This window comes from Leucopleurus acutus, assembly GCF_964270905.1.
Source record: "Leucopleurus acutus genome assembly, chromosome: 6".
In the NCBI taxonomy this organism is placed as follows: Eukaryota; Metazoa; Chordata; class Mammalia; order Artiodactyla; family Delphinidae; genus Leucopleurus; species Leucopleurus acutus.
The window spans coordinates 29,818,346-29,845,552 of record NC_139149.1 but is presented as its reverse complement, the minus strand read 5'-3'; the positions used below and the strand labels follow the sequence as shown (position 1 = coordinate 29,845,552).

The 27,207-nt window shown below is 34.2% G+C and overlaps 1 protein-coding gene across 1 annotated transcript in view; it reads left to right on the top strand.

The window, feature by feature from the left end:
* LRP1B (LDL receptor related protein 1B) overlaps positions 1 to 27,207 on the top strand; it is a gene marked incomplete at its 3' end in the record, with an annotated part of 1,833,965 nt that overhangs the window by 1,564,839 nt on the left and 241,919 nt on the right. The window contains exons 52-58 of the mRNA XM_082841888.1: positions 2,991 to 3,119; positions 6,257 to 6,379; positions 8,821 to 8,961; positions 10,084 to 10,271; positions 16,013 to 16,196; positions 20,831 to 20,916; positions 26,599 to 26,721. Coding sequence (XP_082698014.1) covers positions 2,991 to 3,119; positions 6,257 to 6,379; positions 8,821 to 8,961; positions 10,084 to 10,271; positions 16,013 to 16,196; positions 20,831 to 20,916; positions 26,599 to 26,721 — 974 coding nt within the window. The remainder of the gene's footprint in view (positions 1 to 2,990; positions 3,120 to 6,256; positions 6,380 to 8,820; positions 8,962 to 10,083; positions 10,272 to 16,012; positions 16,197 to 20,830; positions 20,917 to 26,598; positions 26,722 to 27,207) is intronic.

Genomic DNA, 27,207 nt, shown 5'->3' with positions numbered 1-27,207 from the left:
CTACCTTATGTAATTATCGTGATCAGCTGACATGGCCAATGTGTACTATATAAATGAATTTATTCCCATTCTCTTTTGTTGTGTTTCTCCTGCTCCCTCCCTTATTTTTTAGAGTGGTATTGTCATGTCAAAGTCTATCAATGTCCTGATAAGGTTTTTTTTTTTTTTTTGCGGTACGCGGCCCTCTCACTGTTGTGGCCTCTCCCGTTGCGGAGCACAGGCTCAGCGGCCATGGCTCACGGGCCCAGCTGCTCCGCGGCATGTGGGATCTTCCCGGACCGGGGCACGAACCCGTGTCCCCTGCATTGGCAGGCGGACTTTCAACCACTGCACCACCAGGGAAGTCCCTGATAAGTTTTTTAAAGGATTTAATGGTAATGAACATATTTACCTGCCATCAAAACACCCAGTCTATTTAATATAATCACGGGCTGCAATTTATATGCTACCAAGCTGTTGTTACATAAAAATTACTGCTTTAGACCAAGCATCAGTCAATGAATTGGACTTAATATTTTAGGATTGGAAAGGAACTTTATAAATAATTTATCTCAGTGGTTTTCAACCTTTAGTGTACAAAAAATCCTATTCAGAAGTTTGTTAAAAATGTAGATTCTTAATCCCCATCTCCAAATATTCTGATATAGACATATTCTTTCTTCATAAGCACATAGTGGTTCTGACTTGGGATTTGAGGATTCACTTATAAAAATCATAGTCTAGTTCACCTGTGTCATGTGATAGATGAAGAAAGAAAAACTCACAGAGGTTAATAAATTTGCCTGAAGTCACTCAGTGAATCAGTGATGACAGAACTAGGAACAGAATTCAGGTTTCTGAAATACTTACTAAATTGGATAGTAACTCTCACTAATCAAATATTATATCTAAGTAGGTACCCAAGATGGATCTGGTAGAATTCCTTCAGCTTGTCTTCCTTCTCCCTTGGGATTCATGTCCCTGAGAAAGGCAATGTGTCTCCAGATGACAGTGGTAATTATGGAAGGAAGCCATGAGTTTTTTCCTTGGCTCATTTTCTTTTAAATTGACGATGATGTTTTGGTATGCTCTTAACACAGAATCTGTTGAAACACTTTAAAGGGAGCCAGAAAATTAGCTGCAAAGAGCTTTATGCCATTTTATAGTTTTAGGTATCTTAGTAATTATCTAGTCATAACCCTCATTTTAGAGTGAAACTCAGACACTAGTCTTCTGCAAGGTCATACAAAGTTAAATTTCTCAACAGTAAAATCAATGCTATATCTATTATGCCTCCCTTGGGAATAAACTGGAGTGATAATAAGAAAGTAGACAAGGGGTGCTAAATGTATCGAAACTTCCGTAGCAGAAAGAATGCAATTTTTTGCATCTCCAGCTAAATAATAAAAATATTATGGAAATTAAAGCACTAACTGAGAGTCTAAGAGTGAAAGTGACACTCTATGTTCTTATGACAAGCTTAAAAAAATAGATAAGGAGGAATAATGTAAAAATAACTTGTAGGAAGAGAAATTTATTATAGAAAGTACTAAAGACAATAGGTAGCAAGTAAATTCATTTTTAAATTAAAGCAACATTTGTTTAATAGATTTTCTTTATAATTTCTTCCAGTAATAGATATCATATTAAACTCATTCTGTTAGCACTGATACTCAACAAATAAGCAAATCTGAATTACCTGGGGGACTTTTCAATATTCACTTGCCATTCTGTCCTCCCAATTAAAGTATATGTAGGAAGAGACATGTTTATGTTGAAAAAGATCACAAGGAGGTTCCAGTTTGTCACCCTGCTGTACTCCCATATTGATAACATTGCATTAAAAAACATGTTCTTCTCATAAAAACTCTGTGGCTGAAAAGTAAGATGATAATTGGTAATCCAATTAAAGTAGCTTTAAAGGTTTGGAAACAACTGTCCATCAATCTAGGCAGTCATATTTTCTTCTTGGAGATACTAACATTTTTTTAATAATTCTTACAACTTGATTTTTAACATCTATTCTATGGGTAGCATTTGGTCACAAGAAAGTGAAATTAAAAGGAAGTTAAATTTGGGGGCATGTTACTGATTTACTCAACAAATATTTTATATACATAACAAATAAACCATTCAATATGTATAACTATACTTGGGGCTTGGGAAATACCAGGAGAATGAATCATTTTCTAATTTTACTCGATTACCCTATGCCCATATAAAGAAAAACAAAGAGAAACCACCCATGACCCTTTGAATTTACAGTCAACAAGCATTTCTTTTTTTTCCTGTATACATTTGAAAACAACATCATGCAACTGAAGGAACATTGAATTGATAGAGCGAAGAAAAGGTAGATTCTGTTTAAGTGTGTAAAAGCAAAGGGAACATGCATACATTTATACTTTTCAACAACACAAGGTGGGGAGGAACAGTAATGATATTACTGGTTAAGAGAAGATACTTAGGAATCAAAAAGGTTTTGGACTCCCAGTTCAACATGTGGCTCCCTCTGCAATTTGTGACTTCCTGCAAGCTTTCCAACATCTCAGAGCCTCAGTTTCCTTTTCTGTGAAATGAGACTAATAATAGTTCTACCATTTGGGGCAATTGTGAGGACTAAATTAGTTAATGTGTTAAGTGCTTAGCATATATTAAGCAATAAAAATGCTGTTATTATCCTTATAGTTTCAGTCCTTTTGAAATTTTATCTCAGTTTATTCACAATGAGATTTCTATGTTTTGCTACATTTTACAGGGAGAACATACTCATTATTTTCTGCCATGTAGCTTTAAGAAATATAATACTTGCTACTGAGAAGGAATGAATTCTGAGAGGAAACTGTCCATAGGGGATGGATAATATGTGATGATTCCAAATAACTACAGTTTTTTCCTTGTCAGTGGCATTCTTCTGCTTCCCTTCTTGTCTATAGGAAATGAAATTATAGATCTTTCTTAGCGGACCTGCTGTGTGTGATCTTAATGGCATTTTTTTTGGTGGGTTTCAGGTGCCATCACCTGTGCGCCTGACATGTTCAGCTGCCAGGGCTCCCATGCCTGTGTGCCCCGACACTGGCTGTGTGATGGTGAAAGGGACTGTCCAAATGGAAGCGATGAGCTCTCCACAGCAGGCTGTGGTATGAACACTCATGGGGCTGTCTATGAAAGAAAGCTGCTGCAGCATCCTCAGACAGTTGCTTTTGTAGTACTCACCATATCACCTTTTCTCTCACTTTCCCAATCCCTGGACTCATACGTAGTATCAGAATTAATCAGGTGGGATGTCGTCATCACAGAGTTCAGCAACCCCTCTAACCACTGTTCAGGGTGTTTCCAACATGAACAGAGGGATTACCCATTTTAAAACTGGTTTTGATGCACGAAGATTTTTCACTTCATTCCTGAGATAATTTAACTACACTGTATATGTGTGTGTGGTGGGTTTGTTACTTCCTTTTTAGCATCTTCCTCCACCCTCCCACCCCACACTCCCCTTGAAGGCTTTTAGATTGTCTATTACAGATACTCTGTAAATGGCTGCTGTGATCCTAAATAACTACTGATAAGAAGGTCAGTAAACACCTATTAGTCCTACGGAGAGGATATTAGCCCTTAGGTCAGGTAAAAATAGTATGTATATAGCTGAATGAAGCTGGGGAATCAGAGGAACAACTTTGGAGGCCGGACAGTTTACTAAGTTTCTAACCCTAGGTCACCTCAGGAAATTTTCAGGGGATTACTCAATAGTAAAAATTTAGATAAATTCCTTTGCATGATCAGGAGAATGAAGGGACTGAGTATTTGAATGCTGATCCCAAGGTCACATAGGGGATCTGTTGAGCAATTTATTAGGAACAGTGCTGTGAACTCTGTGAAGTCTACCAGTCATCTCTCTGATGACCTGTCTTCAGGTCTTTAAAACTGTAATTGAAGCCATAATGTAATAGTGTGTATATGTGGGTGTGTGTATATGGGGGATATTTAAAGCAGAGAAGGAAAAAGAAGACTTTGAGGCAGGCTTGTGTGCACAGAGCTCATGCTATTGTAGAATAAATCAGTTTGATCTTGAAACTGATATGTGTGCCTGTAAAGGTCAATGGGGCCACTGAGAGCTACATAATAAAGGATTATGCATCAATTCAGGGATCCAGATGGTCCCTGTATACTGTTGCTATTGTAGCAAGTTAATGCTCCAGGACACATATTAACACTTTTGGACCACATGGGTGCTATTAAGTAAATTATGTTAAAATACAACAAATTGTACTGAAGTGACATGAAAGCATTAATTCCAAATAAGCCTCTGTTGCTTAGTATCTTAAAGAATAATTCATGCATTAGAATTGGCGTAATTCACTTGAGTTATATAAGCTGTCACACAGTTAAAAGTTAGCGTAGTGATTAGTAACTGAATTTTACTCTGATTATAATGGGCAGTTTTGAATGCTGCTTCTATGTGGCTTCTGTATCATTTTTGAAAATAAATTTGTTTAAAATTAGTTACACTTGATTAAATTTAAGTAATTCTTTTTGTTTCACCTGCTCATGTCTCTTTTTAGTCATTACTGAGTTTTGAAAGCAGATTTCCTTTTTTCATGTAGTGTGGAGTAGTTTGGGGATCGGGAGCTGATAAGCATGTAAAAGAATAATTATAATAACTTAAGTGTCAGAATGATACATAGAAAAGATACTAGGTCATCACAAATAAATATTGTGTAAAAAAACCTTAGAAGTCTCATGGAAGGATTTCAAGAAAAGTAATAACGTTATCTCAGTTGTGAAGGAAAAAGAGAAGAAAGAGAAGTGTTCTAGGTAGAGCAAAGTGCCTATTAAGACATGAAGGGGAGAGATTGGAAGTCATGTAAATTTTTTCAGGTGCCCATTATACATCAGTTATTTTGGTAGGTGCTTTTATTTACATTATTGAATTTCCACAGTATCTCGGTGAAGTGCTTTTGGGGATCTTCCAAAGATAATTGTTGTATAGATAGGAATTGAAACAGCAACTAAGAATGTACTGAGTACCTAAAATGAGCCGATCTGCTTCATGTACCTTATCTAGTTCTTGCAGAAAATTTATCAGATAGATTTTATTATCCTCATTAAACAGATAAATAAACAGATGCACCAAGAAGGTAAATAGCTTCCTTAGAATAAAATTATGAGTTGAAGAGCAACTTTTTGCAAAGCCTCCCCCTTTCCAGTGTACTGTAATAACATGTAGAGGATTCTTTTTGCTTTCACTTAAAAAAAATTAAGATATAATTGACCTACAATATTGTGTTAGTTTTAGGTGTGCAACATAGTGATTTGATATGCTTATATCTTATTACAAAATGGTTACCACAACAAGCTTAGTTAACATCCATCATATAGCAGATTCTTAACATTTGAAATATCCCAAACCTTGAGTCATATCATAGCATTTACCCTTTCCATGTAAGAAAAGTAATTAAAATATTTAAATGATCAAACTTCTGTGATGCTATACATATACTATTAAAGCTTATTTCCTCTGTACGAGTCAGCTGAAGTTTTACTGCACATTTTAATCAACCATTTTTCCTGCTGGTTAAGACCCTTTCTAGAGAATACTTTCATGGATCAGTATTCCAAAAGGATTGAAGTTCCACTTTATGGATCGATATTCCTAATTTAGTGTGGTACTTATGGTTGGGCTCATCTCACCATAGATCTTAACCTATTTCAACACCCCATTGAAGTCACCCCAAAGTTTTATCTTCCTCTTGAAAACAGTAACTTTCTTAGCCCTTTTGATTTTCTTTTCACTTCCATCATGAGCATTAGCACTTGGTGGTCTTTTCAGGTCCATTTTTCACAAAGAAGCAGGTTTTTATCACTTTACTAGCTTTACTACAAGCATGAGGAGAGAAAAAACCCAGCCACATTATTATAGTTGAGTGATTTTTTATCACATATGAACCTTTGAATTCATCCTTCGGCAAACTTACAAATTGCTAAATGGCCTGAAATTTCAAGGTCACTCTAGAATTGTTGAACATATTAACACTAAAACTTTGAATTATATATATTTATATTCATATATTCAAATACTACTTATAATGAAATACATATATTAATATATATTATTAATTTATCTGATATATTGAATGTTTAGCTAAGTTTCCTTTTTTAAATAACCTTGAATTATTGCGTGTAATGAGTACAATAACATACCTTTCCCAAACTCATAAAGTAGGGGAAGATAAAATCGGTGCTCATCTAACTTAATTTCTTGTGATGTCTTTCTTAGCTCCCAATAACACATGTGATGACAATGCTTTCATGTGCCATAATAAAGTATGCATTCCCAAGCAATTCGTTTGTGACCATGATGATGACTGTGGAGATGGCTCTGATGAGTCACTGCAGTGTGGTAAGTATATATAAACTTTTCATGGAGAAGATTCTCAGGCTGAGTAACAGTCTTTTAAAATGACTCCAGGAGTATATAAATAAATAACAAAAACAAAGAAATACATTTCTTAATCTCACTAAGAACATGTAACTTCAGTAATATAGACACACCACATATAACCTCTTTAAACTCTACCATAATTACACACCTATTTGAAAATTATGCCTACTTGTTGTAGTGTATTCTTATCAAGAACCACACTGGAAAATGTTGATAAAAATGTGTTTGGTTTTAAGTACTTTGAAATACCTTTTATTTTAAAGACAATATATAGCTGGTTAGTTCAATCTTACAGCCAAATCAATATTTGAGTGAGGAAAAAAGAATACAGTTCACAGCTATCAGAGAATCTAGACACTTAACATTTTTCTTTTGCTTTATCTTTTTATACATGTATTTACTTGTTAAAATTTAATGTTATTATTATGAAATTTATCTTGTCACATATATATTTATCTAACCATCATGTCTATATAATGTATATATGAACACATACATAACTTTTGTGATAAAAATTAGTATATTAAAAATTCCCAGTTGATATTGAAATATGTGAACATAGTATTTTTGTAAAATATTTAAATGTATACATGAATAAATATAAAATGAAAAGCTGTGAAATCCACACATACCTATGAAAGGTAGTAGATTTAGCTTCCCTTTGCCCTCCCTATGCAGCATCTATCAGTTACAGATGGAGGATAAAGTAGAATCTCTAGCTTGGATGACTTGGAGGATGGTGTTGCTGTTAATGAGCTTTAGAATGAGGTTAAGGGGCAGTTTTGCTGGTGTGGGAGAAGAAATGTAACAAATAATTAATTTTGGACATTTTGAATATGAAGTGTTAATCAGACAATCACATGAAGCTGTATAGTGAGTGTTTGAAAATTTAGTTCTAGAGTATGATCAGGACAAATAATATTAACCTGGTGGCCATCAGCATAAGGGTGATACTCAAAATATGACAAAGAATGATAATACCCAACACTGTAGAAAGGAAAAGGGGAAAACCATATACTGAAGGCTGAAATAAGGGCTTACCCTGTAATATTTTAGAGTAGAAGAGAAGAAAACTTTATACAGAAAGAGGGTGAAAAGGGAATAGCAAAAGCAAAGTTAGAAAGAAGCCTGGGAGAGTGGATTATGAGTATTAAGTCAGGAAACTATTTCCAAGGTAGTATGGACAACAGCATCAAGCACTGCAGAACAGTGAAGCAGGTAGGAGCCAGAGACACCTATGAATTTACTAACTGTCACTTGATATTTATTAGCTCTGAGAGGAATTTCAGCAGGTAGATGTTGCAGAAATGAGACTTTAATGAATGAAAGTAAGTGAGAGCAAAGAGGTAAGTAAGTGAAAGGAAGATTGAGTAGGGACTTGACTGAGCAGGGAAGAAGGGACATGTCTTGTTAAGAGTTATGTGGATGGATTTTTATTGTTATTGGACTAGGAGAAACTTGAACATATGTATTGAGTGAAGAGGAGAAACTAGTGAAGAATGAGAGGGTGGGAAGGAATACTAGGGAAACTGGGGATATTTTAGAACTATCTAGTTTTGCCATGCAATATGATAAACGTCTCAATTACATAATCATTGTTGAATCTTTTTTTCTGCTGAAATTTTATTTTTAAACCATAAAAATCTTACATTCTCTCTTCAATACATTTACCAGAAAGTTTATAATAGAAATGACATTTTTTATTGTTAACAAACTCTGGGAAAAAACCAATCTAAAACTTCATAATATTCAAAATCAAATGAGTTTTACTTACAAACCAGCTTAGATATGAACATTAACAACTGATTGATTGATACTGTGTTTTGAACAAAGCCTTTTAATGCCTCTAAGAATCAATATGTAGGATAATTACAATAGTTTTGTGCTTATTGCTCTATGAATTGGATTTTAATTTTCTCATTTTAACAATTTCTTTACACTTTTAATGCTGCTTCCCAAACATAAACGTGACATTATAGCTTCTGAAAATTATTATTATAACCCAGAATCAGTTCATCCATATGTTCTAGTACTGTACCTAACCAGGCTTAGTCTTGAAAATAATTTTGAGTAGCTTTCATTTTGTTTTCCATTCTAAAGGAAATCTTTAGGATACAGATAATAAGTGAACAGAGGTTGTATACTTGTGTTGCATTCTTGTTTCCTTACTTAGAAACAAAATAAGAGTGCCTTGTTTCCAACTTTGTTTTCTGGACTTTAATCCTACTTCCAACCACAAATATCTCTTGCAATTATTGTAACTGCCCTAGAAAGAAATGAGAAACATTTCCCATAAGAGGCCTGGGTAACTCACATGGTTAATTAAGTTTAGTGTACATTATGAAATAAAGTTTTAATGAATATTTGTTATATGAATTGGAATGTTTCTTTGTCTCCAGGATACCGACAGTGCAATGCCGAAGAATTTAGTTGTGCTGATGGACGATGTCTTTTAAATACTCAATGGCAGTGTGATGGAGACTTTGACTGCCCAGACCATTCTGATGAAGCACCTATAAACCCAAAGTGTAAAAGTGCAGGTACAGAAAATATATAATACTGTGTTTATTCCAAAATTTGTTTTTTTAAGGCAATATTGTGACTCTGTTTTTTAGTCTCATATAATATTCAGTGAGAGGAAATGCAAATAATTAAGCATGTGATGCTTCTATTGATACCATGCAGGATCCTAGTAACCAACTTTGTTTTGGAGCTAGTTATAGAAGTGTAAGTCTGTGCCCCAAATATGAAGATTTGTGGCAATGAACCAGATGAATTCATCCTCCTCCTCCTTTAAAGAAGTCATTTTTTCTTAATATATTATTTTATGTGAGGATAATTTTCTTGTATGGACCTACTTGAAAATTTAATCATAAAAGAAATTGAGATTTACTGAAATAGAGTCAATATTATTCAGACTTAGGCAAAATGAAATAAATCGCATATCATTTGAACAGAAATATATACATAGCCAAACTTGGTCTATTTTACACTTTACTATTCCAAAGATTGAATACATAGTTATACATTTTAGAATAAACCCAATTACTTTTTTTTCTCATGTAGTTTACATGTTAATAGGCATTCTTTTATCATGTATGGTAATGAGTAATGTTTAAATCATCAGATTGTGAGTAGCTGCAAAACTTGAACTCCTTTCTATAGCTATATTTGTGACAACTATGATTTACCGCAAGTATCTTTTTTATGCCTGGACTTAAAAATATCGATGTTATATATCCAGGAAGAAAAAGAACTTAGGAATATCTAGCTATTCCAGATTCTTAATTTTTAGTGACATATAATTTCTCGGAGACTTTTGGCTTGTGGGAAATGTCAAGCTATCATTACACTTTTGAACTCATTCTTCACAGTATAGATGAAGACAGAAATACTCCATTAATTTTAGTATAGGTGCTTATTTTGATTGTTAAATTTCAATGTAAAGCTAGATTTGCGGTGTGTTGAACATGAAAGTACGGTTTGCCCTTGATTTTCTTCATGTATAAAATATTACACTGAATATAAAGCATTTTATATGTACATATGTTTACTATAATTTTTGACAGACAAGTCGTCATATTTGTGAATGTATTCAACAATTGTAGTATAAAACAATGGCATGCTCTTTATGTTCCATTTGTTTTATTTTCTTTTTCCAGAACAGTCATGCAACAGTTCATTTTTTATGTGCAAAAATGGCAGGTGCATTCCCAGTGAAGGTCTTTGTGACAATAAGGATGACTGTGGTGATGGATCAGATGAAAGAAACTGCCATGTAAATGAATGCTTGAGTAGGAAAGTCAGTGGATGTTCTCAAGATTGTCAGGACCTTCCAGCCAGTTATAAGGTAGGCACGCATCAAAGACAGAAAATCATCTGACAGGTTAGAATTTGGGGCAATAAAAATGATTTCATCCAATATAGCTGTAAAACTTAAAGTAATTATAGTATCATTAGTTAAAACTATTTAAATGGAGAGTTTCTGTATGTGCAAACCATAACAATAGTGTGGTATATAAATTGTGAGAATATACTCATGGAGACAGAAAAATCAAAATGTTTTCTAATAAATGCTGATCATAAAGAAAAAAGCAAAGGACGACCAGTGTTTGAGGAAGGTAACTGCTGTTAATAGCTGCATAAATGTTTATGCAACTCTCTTAAATTCCCGTTGCTTCCTTCGTTTCCCCTCTCATACATCCTTGAAGTGGAATGGGCTAATCATTTATGTACCACAACACTGGAGAATACAATATTTTTTCATATAAACAGGAAGAAAAAAAACAGAACACATGAATTATTAGGACTGAGTGCAGGTATACTAAAAATAAATCATGCCTAACATTCTAATTGCTTTTTGTTAGTCCCATTTTCCTGAAGAATGTGATTCACTGACAAAATTGATTGACACAAATAGCTTTTGAAAACATCTCTGTTTCAATATGTTGGAACGGAAGATGCATACAAAAAATAATATTGAAGTGGTGCATTAGGTTAAAATCAATTATGTAAATGTGGGAAAACCTCAGTAAAAGCAATTCAGCTGGAAATTAGTGTTTTTAACTGGACAATAGCTCTGTATGAATCAGCAAAAGGACATGGCTTTTACGAACCACAGAGGCAGTCTAATCCAGTTAGGAGTAGTACAGAGTTCAGATTTTGTTCTACTGAGTTCTGCACTGATCAGAACATACCTGGGGTACTGTGCATATTTATGGACATGACACTTTAAGAGGAACCTTGACAAACTGTACTGTATCCCCATTTGTACAGCCAGTGGCATAAGGGGGTCTGGAAAACACACCTTTGGAAGAAGTTTTACCAAGAGAAAAATGGCTAGTCAGTTGTATTTAAATATATGAAGTACTGGAATAGGGAGCATACCTTTCTGAGTTGTTTCAAATGTTGGAAATAGGAGTTGGGAAGCAGATTCTGTATAAGAAAGACTTTTTGAACATTAGAATTCTCTACATTGGAATGAGTTGCCAAATTTCTCACATCTAAAAGTATTTCAGTTGGAACTAAGTGACTTTCTTTAAAAGATGCTAGAGAAAAAAAAAGTGTGTATTACAAAGATGCTTCAGTTTTTCCTTGACAGCCTTGATATTCTATGACAAGTCAGTTCTATCTAATGGTAAATTCACCAAACAACAGCTCTTAATGTGATGAGTATATATGAGGTAATTAATTTTGGCAGTAACGGTTTTGAAACCCAATGAAGCAGAAAAAATGTTATTGGTGATTTATGTACAATCAATATAGAAATGTTTCCAAAAAAGTCAGGGAATGTATTATAGAATTATTAAAGGTAATAGTTTAAATTTTGTCATGTTATAAATAATCTATTCTTATCATATAGAATGTATATCTATCCATCTATCTGTCTAAAATTTAAATTTCAAAGTAGATTTGTGTTTATCCTGTGTATATTTTTAATCTGTCATAATCTTGGTGGTAAAATCTAAAAATTATAGAATATGGAATAGTCACCTTTTGACATAACATCAAAAGTACAGTGTAATTTTTTTTTAATGCCTGCATGTAAGAAATACTGAGTGCCCAGGGATTCCATATTTGGAAAACTAGTTTTGGTAGAAGTAAATCTCACCCAGAAAGCCATGATAAATCATACTATTTTAATTACTTTATAAGATTCCTCACAGAGAAATAATTGTTTATTGATACCTTTAAAATATAATTATTTTCTCTGACTTCTCTGAAGGAGTCATAGAATGAAATGAGAATTCTAGGTAAAAGAGACAAACTGTTTAATTATTCAAAAGGCAATGTATATGATACCTGACAAAATTGCAGTGGATAATGTTCCTTAATATACAAACATGTCAAAACTAATGAATAGGGCTTCCCTGGTGGCGCAGTGGTTGAGAGTCCGCCTGCCGATGCAGAGGATACGGGTTCATGCCCCGGTCTGGGAAGATCCCACATGCCGCGGAGCGGCTGGGCCCGTGAGCCATGGCCACCGAGCCTGCGCGTCCAGAGCCTGTGCTCCGCAACGGGAGAGGCCACAACAGTGAGAGGCCCGTGTACCGCAAAAAACAAACAAACAAAACAAAACAAAAAACTAATGAATAAAATAAAACATCTACTGGGGGAAGCAAGACCAGTTCAAAAATGAAAGGAGCTAGGATGAGAATCATAAATAAGAGATTTAAGCAAAGATTCAAAACAAATATTTTATATATTGTGTTGATATATATATTATATTTATATTATATATGTCATTTTAAAACATATATATAATATGTTATATTTCTGACAATTTATTTATAGGAGATTGAATAAAAAATGTTATATACAACAAAATGCTTATCTATTTGGGGAAAAAAGTGTTAGCTGGTGGGTTTCTCTTTTTCAGAGAATGGGGAAAACTATCCAGTAAACTATTTCTCATTACATTATCAGCAGAACATGACAACTCCTCCTTCAAATTCTGCAATAAAATGAAAATTGCTTATAAAAGCAAAATTTAGACCTTCTGGACTATGAACAATTTGCTGTAAAACAAATACAATTGATTTAACTATTCAAAAGGGAGTAATAACACTTAACTAAGCAAGAATCTTATTTGGATGGAATGGTAACTTACCATGTGAAAATAAATGTACTTTTGGGAGATAAATAAATTTTAATGTGTATAAGATAACCAGTATTTTAAAATATCACTAAAAAGCTGCAAATTTTTCTGAATGTAATAGGAAAACTTTGGATAGCTATATTTGTTTCTGGTAGCTATATGTTTCTCTATAAAAATTAATATAAATCAAGACAATTTGAAATAGTTCTTGATTATGAGAAATATTAACATGACATTGAATATATATATCTCACTTTCATAAAAATTTTTTTAAGTGAAAATGAAACATTTTTAAACTTTTTTTTATTAAATATAGATGAATCTCTCATCTTATATCTCTGACACAAATGATTATTATTTTTTCATTCAATTTATGAATGTTAGGTTAGTAGAATTTCCCATAAATGCCTTTTAATTATTTGGGAGCAAAAAATGTTTTTGTTAAAACAAGGTTAACAAGACTGGGGAGGAAATTGTCTTTTAAAAAAATCTTCTCTTTTAATAAACACATTAAAAATACTTACTCTACACCTTAAACATCCTAATTTCATTTGTTTACAGAAATGTTCATTGCATTTGGTAACTTTTACCTTCAAGAAATTAATTTTCCACAAATATGTTTTTATCCAAACTGACTATTTAATATAGTAGTTCTATAAGCCTGACATTAGCCATTCAAAGTAATTTTCAGAAGCCATATTAGAATTCGGACACTATTTCTTTTCATAGTACTCTTTTTGAGAGGAATTTAATGCATTCTATAAAATGTCCTTTCACCTGTCCTGAAGCGCCCCTTGAATTCAACTATACCCTGTGTCTGCTTATGTGTCTCTGGGTTCCACATGATCACATGTCTGATTTCCAGTTCTTTTCAGTGATATCTTTTTGTAGCTTTTCAGTTTTCTTTTTGAAAAATTTATTTATTTTTTTAAGTGTGGTAAAATATACAACATAAAATTTATCATTTTAACTACTTTTAAGTATATATTTCAGTGACATTTAGCATCTATTTTTTTTTTTTTTTGACATAGGATAAACACCAATTCCCCTGACTTCCTCATCAGGTAGTAGGATGAGTCTTCTCAAAAAAAGTAATATTGGGCTTCCCTGGTGGCGCAGTGGTTGAGAGTCCGCCTGCCGATGCAGGGGACACGGGTTCGTGCCCCGGTCCGGGAAGATCCCACATGCCGCGGAGCGGCTGGGCCCGTGAGCCATGGCCGCTGAGCCTGCGCATCCGGAGCCTGTGCTCTGCAACGGGAGAGGCCACAACAGTGAGAGGCCCGCGTACCGAAAAAAAAAAAAAAAGTAATATTGTCACAGGCTCAAATATTATGAGGAGAATTTGGAAAATTAAGTTGTGGATTTTGCTTTGATTTGCTGGCTTGCTAGTGGATTCTGGGGATTACAAAAAATTCTTTATAATCTTAGGATTATTATTGTATCTAATAATCTTAGGATTATTAGATAAATATTGGTGTAAATTGTTAATGATAAAAGTGCCAAGAGCTTAAAGAGATTTGTTTCTTGTTAAAGGACTTAGAAAAAGATATTCAGGGCTTCCCTGGTGGCGCAGTGGTTGAGAGTCCACCTGCCGATGCAGGGGACACAGGTTCGTGCCCCGGTCCGGGAAGATCCCACATGCCGCAGAGCGGCTGGGCCCGTGAGCCATGGCCGCTGAGCCTGCGCGTCCAGAGCCTGTGCTCCACAACGGGAGAGGCCGCAACAGTGAGAGGCCCGCGTACTGCAAAAAAAAAAAAAAAAAAAAAGATATTCATTTATCTTTGAGCACTTTCAGGTGAAGTTGATGCTCCTTCTCCTCCACATAATGAACACCATTTTTTGTACTTAAAAAAATTCTACCCCTCAATTAATTGTGTGCTCATTATTTAATAATAAGCACATATCTCTCTCTAATATTTTCCCAATAGATACAAAGGCTCAAATGTTTACTATGAATAATTCTTGAATACTAGTTTTTCTTGACAACTTAGAGTTCCTACCTAATTCACTATCCTATTCAGTACTCACAAGTTCTTTTATTCAAAGGCCACTAAATAGTCTTGGTGAAGGTTAACATGTTCACAATCATCTGGCCAATTATAGGTTCGTGTTGTATAATTATAATTCCGTATGCTACTTGACAGGGACTGAATATAAAACTGAAAGACCAATCACCGCCCCTTTTTATTTTCAGGAATGCAAAGACATATATGGTATGACATTGTACTGAGAACTGATATGCCAGTTAGTAAATATTACATAATCATTAGAGGGTCATATAGAACATGATAGAGATGCTGGAAAAAAAATGATTTGATGATGCACATTGATTTAATTATGAAGGGGAAACTATGTTAATTTTATTATTTCTCCAGACATCATATTTGGTTAAGGACTCAGACCCTGCCAATAAATATTATTGAGCCTTATTATTTGTTAAAAATTACAGAGGGAATCAGCTCTCCTTCTGGCTTTATCTACACAATTTCACCTTTGTGCCTCTGGGTTTCTCATGGGTTAACTAATAATAGTGCCTATATCATAGATTTCTGTTAAGACTCTAATGAAATAACATACGTGACAATATTAGTAATTCTCAGAGCTCCACTTAAGGGTTAATCCTTATGATTATTAAAGTCTTCTAAAAACACAATATAATGCAATAGAAAAAAAAAAACAGAAGAAGCTGATGGTTTAGTTTTGTTTTCCTTGCCATTCTCTAGCCAACATGGTTTGCTGATTTATGTTGGTTAACTTTTGTAATCTTGTCAACCTCAGAAGATCAAATGATGGTATTTGAGAGAATCCTTTTTTAACTTAAACTGTATGTAATATATGTAATTCTTATTAAAGTTTAATTTCTGGGGGACAGAAAGACTTGGCATTATCTATTATTAACTGATTTTCTTGCTTGAATCACGCTAAACGGATATCCAATAGCAAGAGACAGTGACAATGATATGAATTGATTATGCTTGTTTTTCATTCTCCAGTGCAAATGCTGGCCTGGATTTCAACTGAAGGATGATGGTAAAACATGTGTAGATGTTGATGAATGCTCTTTGGGCTTTCCGTGTAGCCAGCAATGCATCAATACATATGGGACCTACAGGTGCCTCTGTACAGATGGATATGAAATACAACCTGATAACCCAAATGGCTGCAAATCACTCTCAGGTATCGAATTGAACTTGTCCACTGAGTCAGCCTCAGTTACACATATGGATCTGATTTTGTAGCTATTCTTGTTGAATTCATTCCTCATTGCTGTTTCTAAGAAGTCAAAATTCTCCTCTACTTACCTTGATATGGAAATTTGTCACTCTGATATTGCATGTTGTCCACACACTGCTCTGTTTTTAGTACCATTCCAGTGTGGTCCTGTGAATTATTAAGTGTTTTCTAGATTTTGAGAACAAGTAAAAAGAACTATCTCTAGCACTGCTTCCTGTATCACAGGTTCTTGGGAGCAGGTTTGGCCAAGGCTATTAAAGAACCTGTTGTGACAGCGTCCTAATATTTTTTTCCTTCTCCCCTACACCATACACACACTTATATATGTGTGCCAAGGAGAACAACGGGTCAGTAATAATAATAGTAATAATGATGACAACAATAACAAAAGATCAGGAATATAAGACTATTTGAATTCTTCCAGTGATTCAACAAGTATTATTAAACTTCTGTTTATTTCAAGCAGTGTGTTTGATTTGTGAATTAGAAAATTCAATAAAATATTAAAACAAATTATGATTCATCAGGGGAGAATATCAAACTTATTAAAATGATACAAAGTAATACATAATAATAACTTAAAATGGGCAGAAAATGGTGCATAATATGTTTCTATTCCTCTTACTGTGATATTGAGTATAATCAATTAAATAGCATTGCCAGTTTCTCATATACATTTATGTTGAACAACATTTAAAAAACTAGATGTTTGGGCTTCCCTGGTGGCGCAGTGGTTGAGAGTCCACCTGCCGATGCAGGGGACGCGGGTTCGTGCCCCGGTCTGGGAGGATCCCACATGCTGCGGAGCAGCTGGGCCCGTGAGCCATGGCTGCTGAGCCTGTGCGTCCGGAGCCTGTGCTCCGCGGCGGGAGAGGCCACAGCAGTGAGAGGCCCGCATACCACAAAAAAAAAAAAAAAACTAGATTTTTCTCATCTACTTTCATAAAATAAATAAAAGGGATAGGAATTTAAAAGTTAGTTTTTTAACTGGTTAAAATTATGCACATTATGGAGAAAAATAACTCTTTTCAGTTTTTCATTCCACTCACTTATTCTTGGAATGTCCATCTCTGAATAAATTTGTGTATTATTTGGAGCCCATTGTTTTCTTTGCCAGCCTACTTTTTTTTTTTTTTTGCCAGCTCACTGCTTACTACATCATTCATTTAGTGACATAGGATAAGAAGAAAAGATAAAATCTAAAAACTAGTTAGTGTTTCCATTACTTTAAACTTTTCACAAAGGATTATGAAAAGGAGGTGAATGCTAATCATTTATTTGGGTCTTGTTACATCATGTATCCATGATATAGTGGTTTTCCATTAAAAGTAATAAATAGAAACTAATAACAATTTTAATATAAATATGAGTGTCCCTGAATAATAAATCTTTTGCTAAAGGGAGGCTAGATATTTTCCCCAAAATTTATTGACATATAATTAACCTATAACATTGTGTAACATTAAGGTAATACAATGCATTCACTTGATATACTTATATACAGTAATATGATTACCATGGTAGTAGTAGCTAACATCTCCATCACTTCACATAATTACCACTGCTTTTTTGTGGTTAGAACATTTAAGATCTACTCTCTTAGCAACTTTCAAGTGTGTAGTACAGTGTAGTTATCTATAATCACAATGTAGTGCATCAGACCCCCAGAACTTATTCATCTTCCAACTGAAAGTTTGTACTCTTTAACCAACATCTCCACATGTTTCCCACCATGCAAACCTTGGTAACTACTATTCTACTCTGTTTCAATGAGTTTGGCTTTTTTAGATTCCACCTATAAGTGATATCATAGAGTATTTGTCTTTCTCTGTTTGACTTGTTTCACTTAGCATAATTCTTCAAGCACCATCCATGTTGTCTCAAATCGCAGGATTTTATTCTTTTTCATGGCTATACAGATCCCATTCATCTGTTGATGGACACTTAGGTTGTTTCCATGTCTCGGCTATTGTGAATAATGCTACAATAAATTTGGGAGTACAGATATAGCTTTGATATACTATTTTCACGTCCTTTGGATATATACCCAGGAGTGAGATTGCTGGATGGCAGTTTTATTATTAATTTTTTGAGCAACCTCCATTCTGTTTTCTGTAGTGGTTGCACCAACTTACATTCCAACCAAAAGAGCACAAGGTTTGTCTTTTCTTCAGTCACTGCCAACATTTATCTCTTGTCATTTTGGTGACAGCCATTCTAACAGGTGTGAGGTGATATATCATTATGGTTTCGATTTGCATTTCCCTGATGTTCAGAGATGTTTAGCCCCTTTTCATGTGCCTATTGGCCATCTGTATGCTTTCTTTGGAAAAATGTCTGTTCAGTTCCTCTGCCCATTTTTTAATAGATTGTTTATTTTTTGTTATTGATTTGTATGAGTTATTTATATATTTTGGATATTAACCCCTTATCAGATATATTATTTGCAAGTATTTTCTCCCATCCCATAGGTTGCCTTTTCATTATGTTGATTGTTTCTTTTTTTTTCTTCTAAACTTTCCTTAATAGTCAATTCTTTTTTAAAATTAATTTATTTAGTTTTGGCTGTGTTGGGTCTCCATTGCTGCGCACAGGCTTTCTCTGGTTGAAGCAAGCAGGGCTACTCTTCGTTGTGGTGCGCGGGCTTCTCATTGTGGTGGCTTCTCTTGTTGCGCAGCACTGGCTCTAGGCACGTGGGCTTCAGTAGTTGCAGCATGAGGGCTCAGTAGTTGTGGCTCGCGAGCTTAGTTGCTCCACAGAGTGTGGAATCTTCCTGGACCAGGGATTGAACCTGTGTCCCCTGCATTGGCAGGCGGATTCTTAACCACTGCACCACCAGGGAAGTCCCGATTGTTTCTTTTGCTTTGCAGAAGTTTTTTGTTTGATGTAGTCCCCATTGATGATTTTTGCTTTGTTGTTTGTGTTTTTGGTGTCATAGGCAAACAGTCATTTCCAAGACCAGTGTAAAGGCGATTTTTCTCTATGTTTTCCTCTAGGAGTTTCAAATTTCAGGTCTTACAATTTAAGTTGTAAAGAACAGAACTGCCTAAGTATTGAGGTAGAACATGACTGATTAATAACATTTATGAATGTAGAACTATATTGATAGGAGGGCAAAGCAACTTTAACTTGAGAGACAACTCTTTTGAGTAGGGTTCTGAGTCTCTATTTAACCTCAACAGAAAGACTGGAATGATTAGAGGTGCTGCCATCACTGGTAGAAGGTGATGTCGAGCATCTGTGACACACATTTCTAATCTCTGACACAGAGTATGCTAAAACAGAGTACAGTGCCCTATGTATTATACATATACTGTAAAACTGAAGGCTGAAAGGAAGAAAGTAATAAGTTTGAACATAAATTTGAACATCATAATAATTCAAATCAAATAATTTGAATAATAATTCAAATAATATTATTCATAATAATAATTCAAATAATTTGAACATAAACAGGACAATAACTCTATAACAATAAATGATTTACAATAAAGTCCTCATTTAATCACGTAAAGTGGCTACCTTTTTCATTGTTTTTTTCTAATCTATGCTGACATTAAATTTGCTTACGAGGCATCTAAGTGTACGAATGCATCTTAGAAACAAAGATGTTTAAAAGGAGTTTGATCTTTACATATATGAAGCATGGTTAGATTATTTTTATTATCTTTCCTAGATTCTAGAACAAATAATATACTAAAGCATGTTGGACAAATAAGAAGGAAATAGACTCTTACTTAAGAGAAGCTTCCAGGCAGCTGAAAAACGTGTATGTAGGCAGTGAAACTCTTGGTTTTCACTGAAGTTATTCTGAGAGCATAAGCTGGTTATTTGATTATCAAGAAAGAATTTTCTGGTTATAGGAATGTTTAGCTGTACTGTAGGTTTCTAAGATAGGTGCAGATTATCCTTCTCTGAAATTCATTTAAAAATAAGATTTCTATCCTTCCCTCCACCCCTTTCCCCCTGGTAACCGTAGGTTTGTTTTCTACATCTGTGCCTCTATTTCTGTTTTGTAAATAAGTTCATTTGTACCATTTGAGAGATTGGGATTGACATGTACACACTACTATATGTAAAGTAGATAACTAGTAAGAACCTGCTGTATAGCACAGGGAACTCTGCTCAATACTCTGTAATGACCTATATGGGAAAAGAATCTAAAAAAAAAAGTGGATATATTATATATGTATAACTGATTCACTTTGCTGTATACCTCAAATTAACACAACATTGGAAATCAACTATATTCCAATTTTAAAAAAAGAAACAACAAAAAATAAGATTTTAACAGCAGGTGTTTTCTACTAATTTTCAAATAAATTAGATAATTTAATATTCAAGAAGACTGAGGGAAAGAGAGGGATTTGGAATTGTCTAGATTTTCTGTACTGCACAGGCATCTGCTTTCTTTTCAATTGTTATCAGTAGAGGTGCTCAGGAAGAATTTTTTAACCATTAATCTACCAGAGGGCACTGCATTTGAACTTGCATCGCTGTAGTAACTAAACTGAGACTAAGCAGAGTTGAAAACCATAAATACTAAAGTCTAATATGTTTCTTGTCTTGGTATTTAGATGAAGAACCTTTTCTAATTCTTGCTGATCATCATGAGATAAGGAAAATTAGCACTGATGGTTCCAACTACACACTTTTAAAACAGGTATGACATTTCCATGATGATTTCATAGTATTTAATACAGTCACTCTAGATATGCATTAGAGCTGTAGCAGTACCTCATAATTAGTACTTCTGAAGCATGTATTCAGGGATCCATGCATGTATGTATATAAGATTGCCATAAACTTTGTTCTGTTTGAATTGTCCAGGTGATGCCTCCAACTTGTGACATCACACCATATCCAAGAAAGTAGAAGATGTAAACCATAGCTAATGCAAGGAAAAAAACTCTCTTAAGAACAGCTAGACTAGGGAAGGTATAAAATTCTCTTTTAAGGTAGTTGTGCATTACCCAGATTGTCCCCCCCAGCCCCACAGCCCTTGGGATTTAAAAATAAACATCTTTTCCAGAACCTCAAGTTTCTGTTCTTAGAACTAAGGAATAATATGGGATTGATGATCCTTAGCCTTTAAAATTTGGAATTAGCTAGGGAGCAAAAGTATGATTATAATCCAGTCATGGTTAAAAGGTTATGAGGTGCGTATATTCAGCCTTACCCTTTTCATCCCTCAACCCACCTACTTCAAGAGAATCTGGGCTACTGATCCATTTTGTTGCCTAAGTTCTGTTGTCAGAGTTTACTCATATATACTATCTGAGATGAAAGGAATGATTTCCATTTATGACAGGATGGAAATGTGAATTGCTTCCCTCAAATTTTTTTTTCCCTTCCAGTCTGCAGTGAAAGCATAAAATCAAATCATTAAAACTAGACTGATTATTACATTGACTAGAGAAATCACAGTTAGTTTTAGCATATCTTTGATCGTCAGAAGTAGCTTCTTTGGAAAGATGTGGCTTGTATCTGTCCTGCTGCAAATTTCTCTTTGCCCCAAACTGTGCAATAGTGACATGAATATGTGATAGCACTCTCTAGAACAAGTGTGCCAAAAATAAAGATATTTCTTGCTCTTGTAGTATGTTTATGCCAGCTCTAGGCATTAGATGAAGAAGTCCATTCATGTGTTGATTTTTCAGCAACATAAAGAATACTTAACTAAAGATATTTTTCCACTCACTCCTGGGTACCTCCATTGCTATAGTTAGAGTTTCATTCATATTGCTTAAGAATTTAGTCTTACTTTAAGTGCAGATATTCATTAGCAAGTGTGATGTTTACTATTCCCCACAGAATTGGATTTTGCAGCTTCTAAGTCACAAATTGAAATTAAAATTTCACATGAAAATCCAGATTTCTGGCTACTCATGAAAAAATAGGAAGGTGTAGCATTTCTGGGTTCACATCCCTGAATGGACACAATCCAAGCTGGGTAGCAGCTGCCACTGTGATTTATGCCCGTGCTCTTAATTCACCAGCATCCTCAAACTTTCCGTGTGCTTACCACATACATACTTGTCTTATTCAGGAATGTCTGTGAGGTTTAGATTCTTGCTCTTGAGTTTGGAGTGTGCCACAAATACCCATTGTTTCATACTGCCTCTTTCTCTAATTATGTACCTTAAGAGATTGGGTAAAATACAAAATATTTTCATGTTGTTTGTAAAAACTAAACAGAAGTCTATTTAAAATATAAGAATTAAATGACTATTTCTTTAAGAGATGAGTAATACCCATAGGGAGATAGTTTAAATTTACATAACTGCTTTAAAATGGAAAAGTGTTCGTTTCCCAAATGGTTTTCTGCATTAATTTATTTTTTTCCAGTGCAGTATAACTTTAAGCATATATCAAACTTACAAAATATTGAAAATTACCTCTTTCTCTTAAGTATATTTCTCCATACCCTTTCTAGACCTTCCAAGTTAGGTGTGCAAGCTATTGATTTTCTTGTATAGTCTCTGGAAATGGGACGTGTTTATTTTCTCTTTAATAAGTTTTTTGTTTTTGTTTTGCTTTCTTTTGTTTTTAGCATTTCTCCCTTTTAGACTGTGCTATCTCAAAGTGAGAAAGTTTTCTTTTTAGAATACTCTATAAGCTCAGCTGAACCACAAATTTAACTAATATAGCAACAATATTTATGATCTTCAAGAAAGAACTATAACAGAGCTTCAGTGGTAGCTCCTTGCTTTATTTTCCAACCCTGTGGCTCAAGACATTTCTACTGCTATCCTTTTTTTTTTTTTTTTTTTTTTGTCTTTCATGGCTAATACATTATCAGGGATTGTTCTTAAGGGACCAAAATGATTTTTATCTCCACGCATGATGTAAGTCTATTTCATACAGCCAAACCATTTTAATGCTCACATTGTTATAGTGTTTTTTTCCTGGTGATATAACTGTAGACTATTGCCAATCACTAGTACATAAGTGGGGATGAATTTCAAACAGTTTCTTAGTGCAGTTTATGGAAATAAGGAGGTAATGAGGAAGATAAGGAAATGCACAAGGACCCTGAACACCTGTGTCTTTGGAGAGCATTTGTTAGTGGTGACCACGGAGTAAGGATGTAAAGACCCAAGAAACTAAAGACAAGCCTTAAAGTTTTGCTTGTGGGCTGCTTGAAATATGTCATTTTTGTTAGGAAACTTGTTTTTAACCACAATTTCATCATGGCATTACAGAAATTTTCAAGGAGTTCAAGGTGGTAAAAACCAATTTCTTCCTCAAAGATTTTGTCTACATATGCAGAGTGAAGTAGAAAATAGCAGTAATTGTTTCTCCACATTTTCTCTCAGTCAAAAATAAATGAAAAGACAACATCTGTGCCTTAATTATTTGGGAATTCTGTGTGTAAATAATTAGGAAGAACAATTTATCCTAATATCTTAAATTTTATTCTCTTTATCGTATTTAGTAACAATCTCATGAAGTTTTATAGCATAAAATTATAACTACTGGTAGAATGTTTTTACCCTATATATTCTAAAACATAGTTGTAGCTAAGACAGCTATAACTTAAATTCGTACAACACATTTAGAAAATGTACTTTAATAACATGGATTTTAGAAATGAAAATTAATCAAGTAGCTTTCCAATATGTTACCCAATTCAATTCTAGCAGTGACTTTTATTCCAGTAAAATTGTATAGAGAAACAAAACACAATTTCCTAAATTAATCATCTTGAACCAAAGGGTGCAAATCTTCAGCCACAGAAATAAAAGAAGCAAATAGGATTTTGATGAAACCAATTTTCAGCTCTGAAACCACTGGGATGACTCTAGTTTTTAGACATTATTTTGACCATGCCCTTGGCTGTTTTAATGTTCCTTGTATATGATTCTGTAGAGAGAGCTTTACACTCTTTTCTGAAGGGATTAAGGGTAAAGCTGTAGAAAAATGACCAGTTTGGCTGGAAAGATATGTCAGAATTCAGACCTTCAATTTCTCTGCATTCACGGCTTTAATTTATTGTAGCTGACTTGCTAAATTTGGAATAGATTTTCATTATCTAAATTGATTATTGTAAAGAAAGGAATAGGATAATTCTGCCATGACTGGGGATTGTGGGTGAATCTTTGCTAAGGTCAGAGACAACTTTCTCTCCCACCTTTTCCCTATAGAGGTCTAATATACCTATCTGAATTGCCAGGCCATCACAGAACCCTAACCCATTTACCTATTCTTCCAGTGAGAAAAGCATTTGAACAGAAAGAATATTGTAGACTACTACTTTTTTTTTTTTTTTTTTGCGGTACGCAGGCCTCTCACTGTTGTGGCCTCTCCCATAGCGGAGCACAAGCTCCGGATGCGCAGGCTCAGCAGCCGTGGCTCACAGGCCTAGCCGCTCCGCAGCATGTGGGATCTTCCCGGACCGGGGCATGAACCCGTGTCCCCTGCATCAGCAGGCGGACTCTCAACCACTGCGCCACCAGGGAAGCCCTGTAGACTACCATTGAAATGCATTTATTAAACCCTCTACAGAACTTGGAATCCATTCTGTTTATATTTTAGAACCTTGATTGTGCATAGATGACTTCTTAGATATGAATGCTTACATGTATTTAGTTAAGTAGTTCTCCAGTTATTAGGGTGTGAATGAATAATTAATGAATCTTTTGAATCTGAGACTGAATATTAGTTGCATTTCTTTTAGCATTTATAATCATTATTCTTGATTAGTGATGCTGTCAGTAAGACTTATACTTGCATTTATTCATCTGGGCATAGTGGGGTTAAGTGATTGCAGGTTAACTTTATAATCTAGAGCTGAAGAAAAGGAGATTGCTCCTTTTAAGCCAAATAAAAGCATAAGATTTGAACCTATGATTTTAACACCATCACTGCTAGAATTTAGCCTGGCTAAGAGACGAAAAAATCAGTATTTGCAAGAACCTTCTCTGAGTTGTTGCAAATAGTGATACATAGGTCGTCCTTAGTCTTGGAGATCATTGGAAAGAAATAAAATCTGGACAGCACTAATTTAGCTTTGGCCTGAGTTTTATAAAAAAAAATTATATATCTCTGATTCAGTGTTATTATAAAATTTTGAATTCTGAGTATAGATGTGGAAACAGAACTCAGAATTGGGAACAACCATCCCTCCCCAAACCAAACCGAAGCAAACCACAAAACAAACAAACAAACAAAACTATCTCCATGAAGATGCTAATCCTTACTTATAGGACTATAAGTACGCTTAAGCGACCCCTAAAACAATTTGAGACAACGACAACTTTAGGGTGAATATTGATGTAAAAAGCTTACATCAGATACAGAGATATGACAAAGATCTCTGGGGCTTTGCCAAGTGTCTATGATGTCAATTATTTTTTAGCACGAGTTTATATATTAATAAAATATTCAACTCTTAAAGCAAGTTAACACAATTGAAATCTTGATCCAAGTTTTGTTAGTCCATTGGGGTAGTAAATCTATGAGCAGTAACAATAGGTCAGAATTAAACCAATCCCTAAGCAATCATTTGGAAAACTCAACAGCTAGGAAAATTCTCAGATCGTGATGTACAATCCTCAAATCAAATCACTGAAACAGTGGAACTGCCAAACCAAAGAACTGTAGTATCCAGAAACCCATCAGCTGAATTCATGTTCAATTTTGTTACCTGCTAAAAAATGCATTAATTGTGAGTCTGAAGGGAGGAATTTCCTCACATTTCTACCATGTGGAATAAAAAGATGTTGACTACCTAGTTCCTCTTTGGTCAAATACTCACCTAAGGTTTTAACTTTTAAATTCTAATATGGCACTGTATTGCCTAATGGGCTACTTGAAGCATGAGAAAAAAAGAGAATGTTGCTATGTTGTTGAAATAAAGGCTTTTAGGGAAAGTAAAATTTTTAAACCTTCTTTTCTGACTTTCATCACATATCTATCAAGAGCTCATCTTAAATTATTGGGGGTCGTCTACCTTTCCCATTTAGATGTATACTCATAATGGCATCAAATTTGTATTTAATATTAACTTAAAGTGAGACTCTTTTCCTTTATCTCTCTAAAAGCATTTTTTTCCACATTACTGGCTATTTACTTAAACCATTAGCTATAAACATTCCAAAATTTTTCCTACTTGGAAAATATTTTCAAATACAATAAATTATGTAACATCTTAAGTGTATGGTGTAGAAAAAATGTAAATATATAATGCTTTTATAAAGAATTGGTATTCTCACAAATGCTATTTATTGTAAAACTGTAACTACTTAGATTCAAAGGGAAATACTGATTCTTATGAATTCCTTAATCATTTTAAAACAATTTCTATTAACTATTATTCCAACATACTCTTTTTTATTTTTAGGGATTAAACAATGTTATTGGTATAGACTTTGATTACAGAGAAGAATTTATCTATTGGATTGATTCTAGTCGACCCAATGGCAGTCGCATAAACAGAATGTGTTTAAATGGAAGTGATATTAAGGTAATTACATATTACAATGATGGGATTATTCAATATTTTTTTTGTGTGATTGAATTGAATAGAAAATGTTATTTGATGGTAATGATGCAACTCATAGAATGTATTAGGTTGGTTTGAATTTCACGTTTGTACACTGTAGGTTAATATATACTTTAAATATGAAATTGGAGGTTTTTATCCTTATGTTTCATTATGACACTATTACTTGCAATAAGGTAAAAATCAAATTGAATAAATAAAATTTGAAACCTTATTCACAACCCTAGAAAATGTGATGGATGCTTAAGGCTTGAATGATTAGTGCCTGAGATTCGATTGTGTTGATTTATATAAAAGAAAATGTTGACCCTGAGAATTTGTAGTTGAAAAAAATAATTATTAGACTGTAGATTGAACTTATAGCACTATTAAAATTAACTTGCTATAGATGGAATTAGTTGAATGCATTTGTGTAAAATCATGAATGTTCTGAGTAGGCAGCATCGT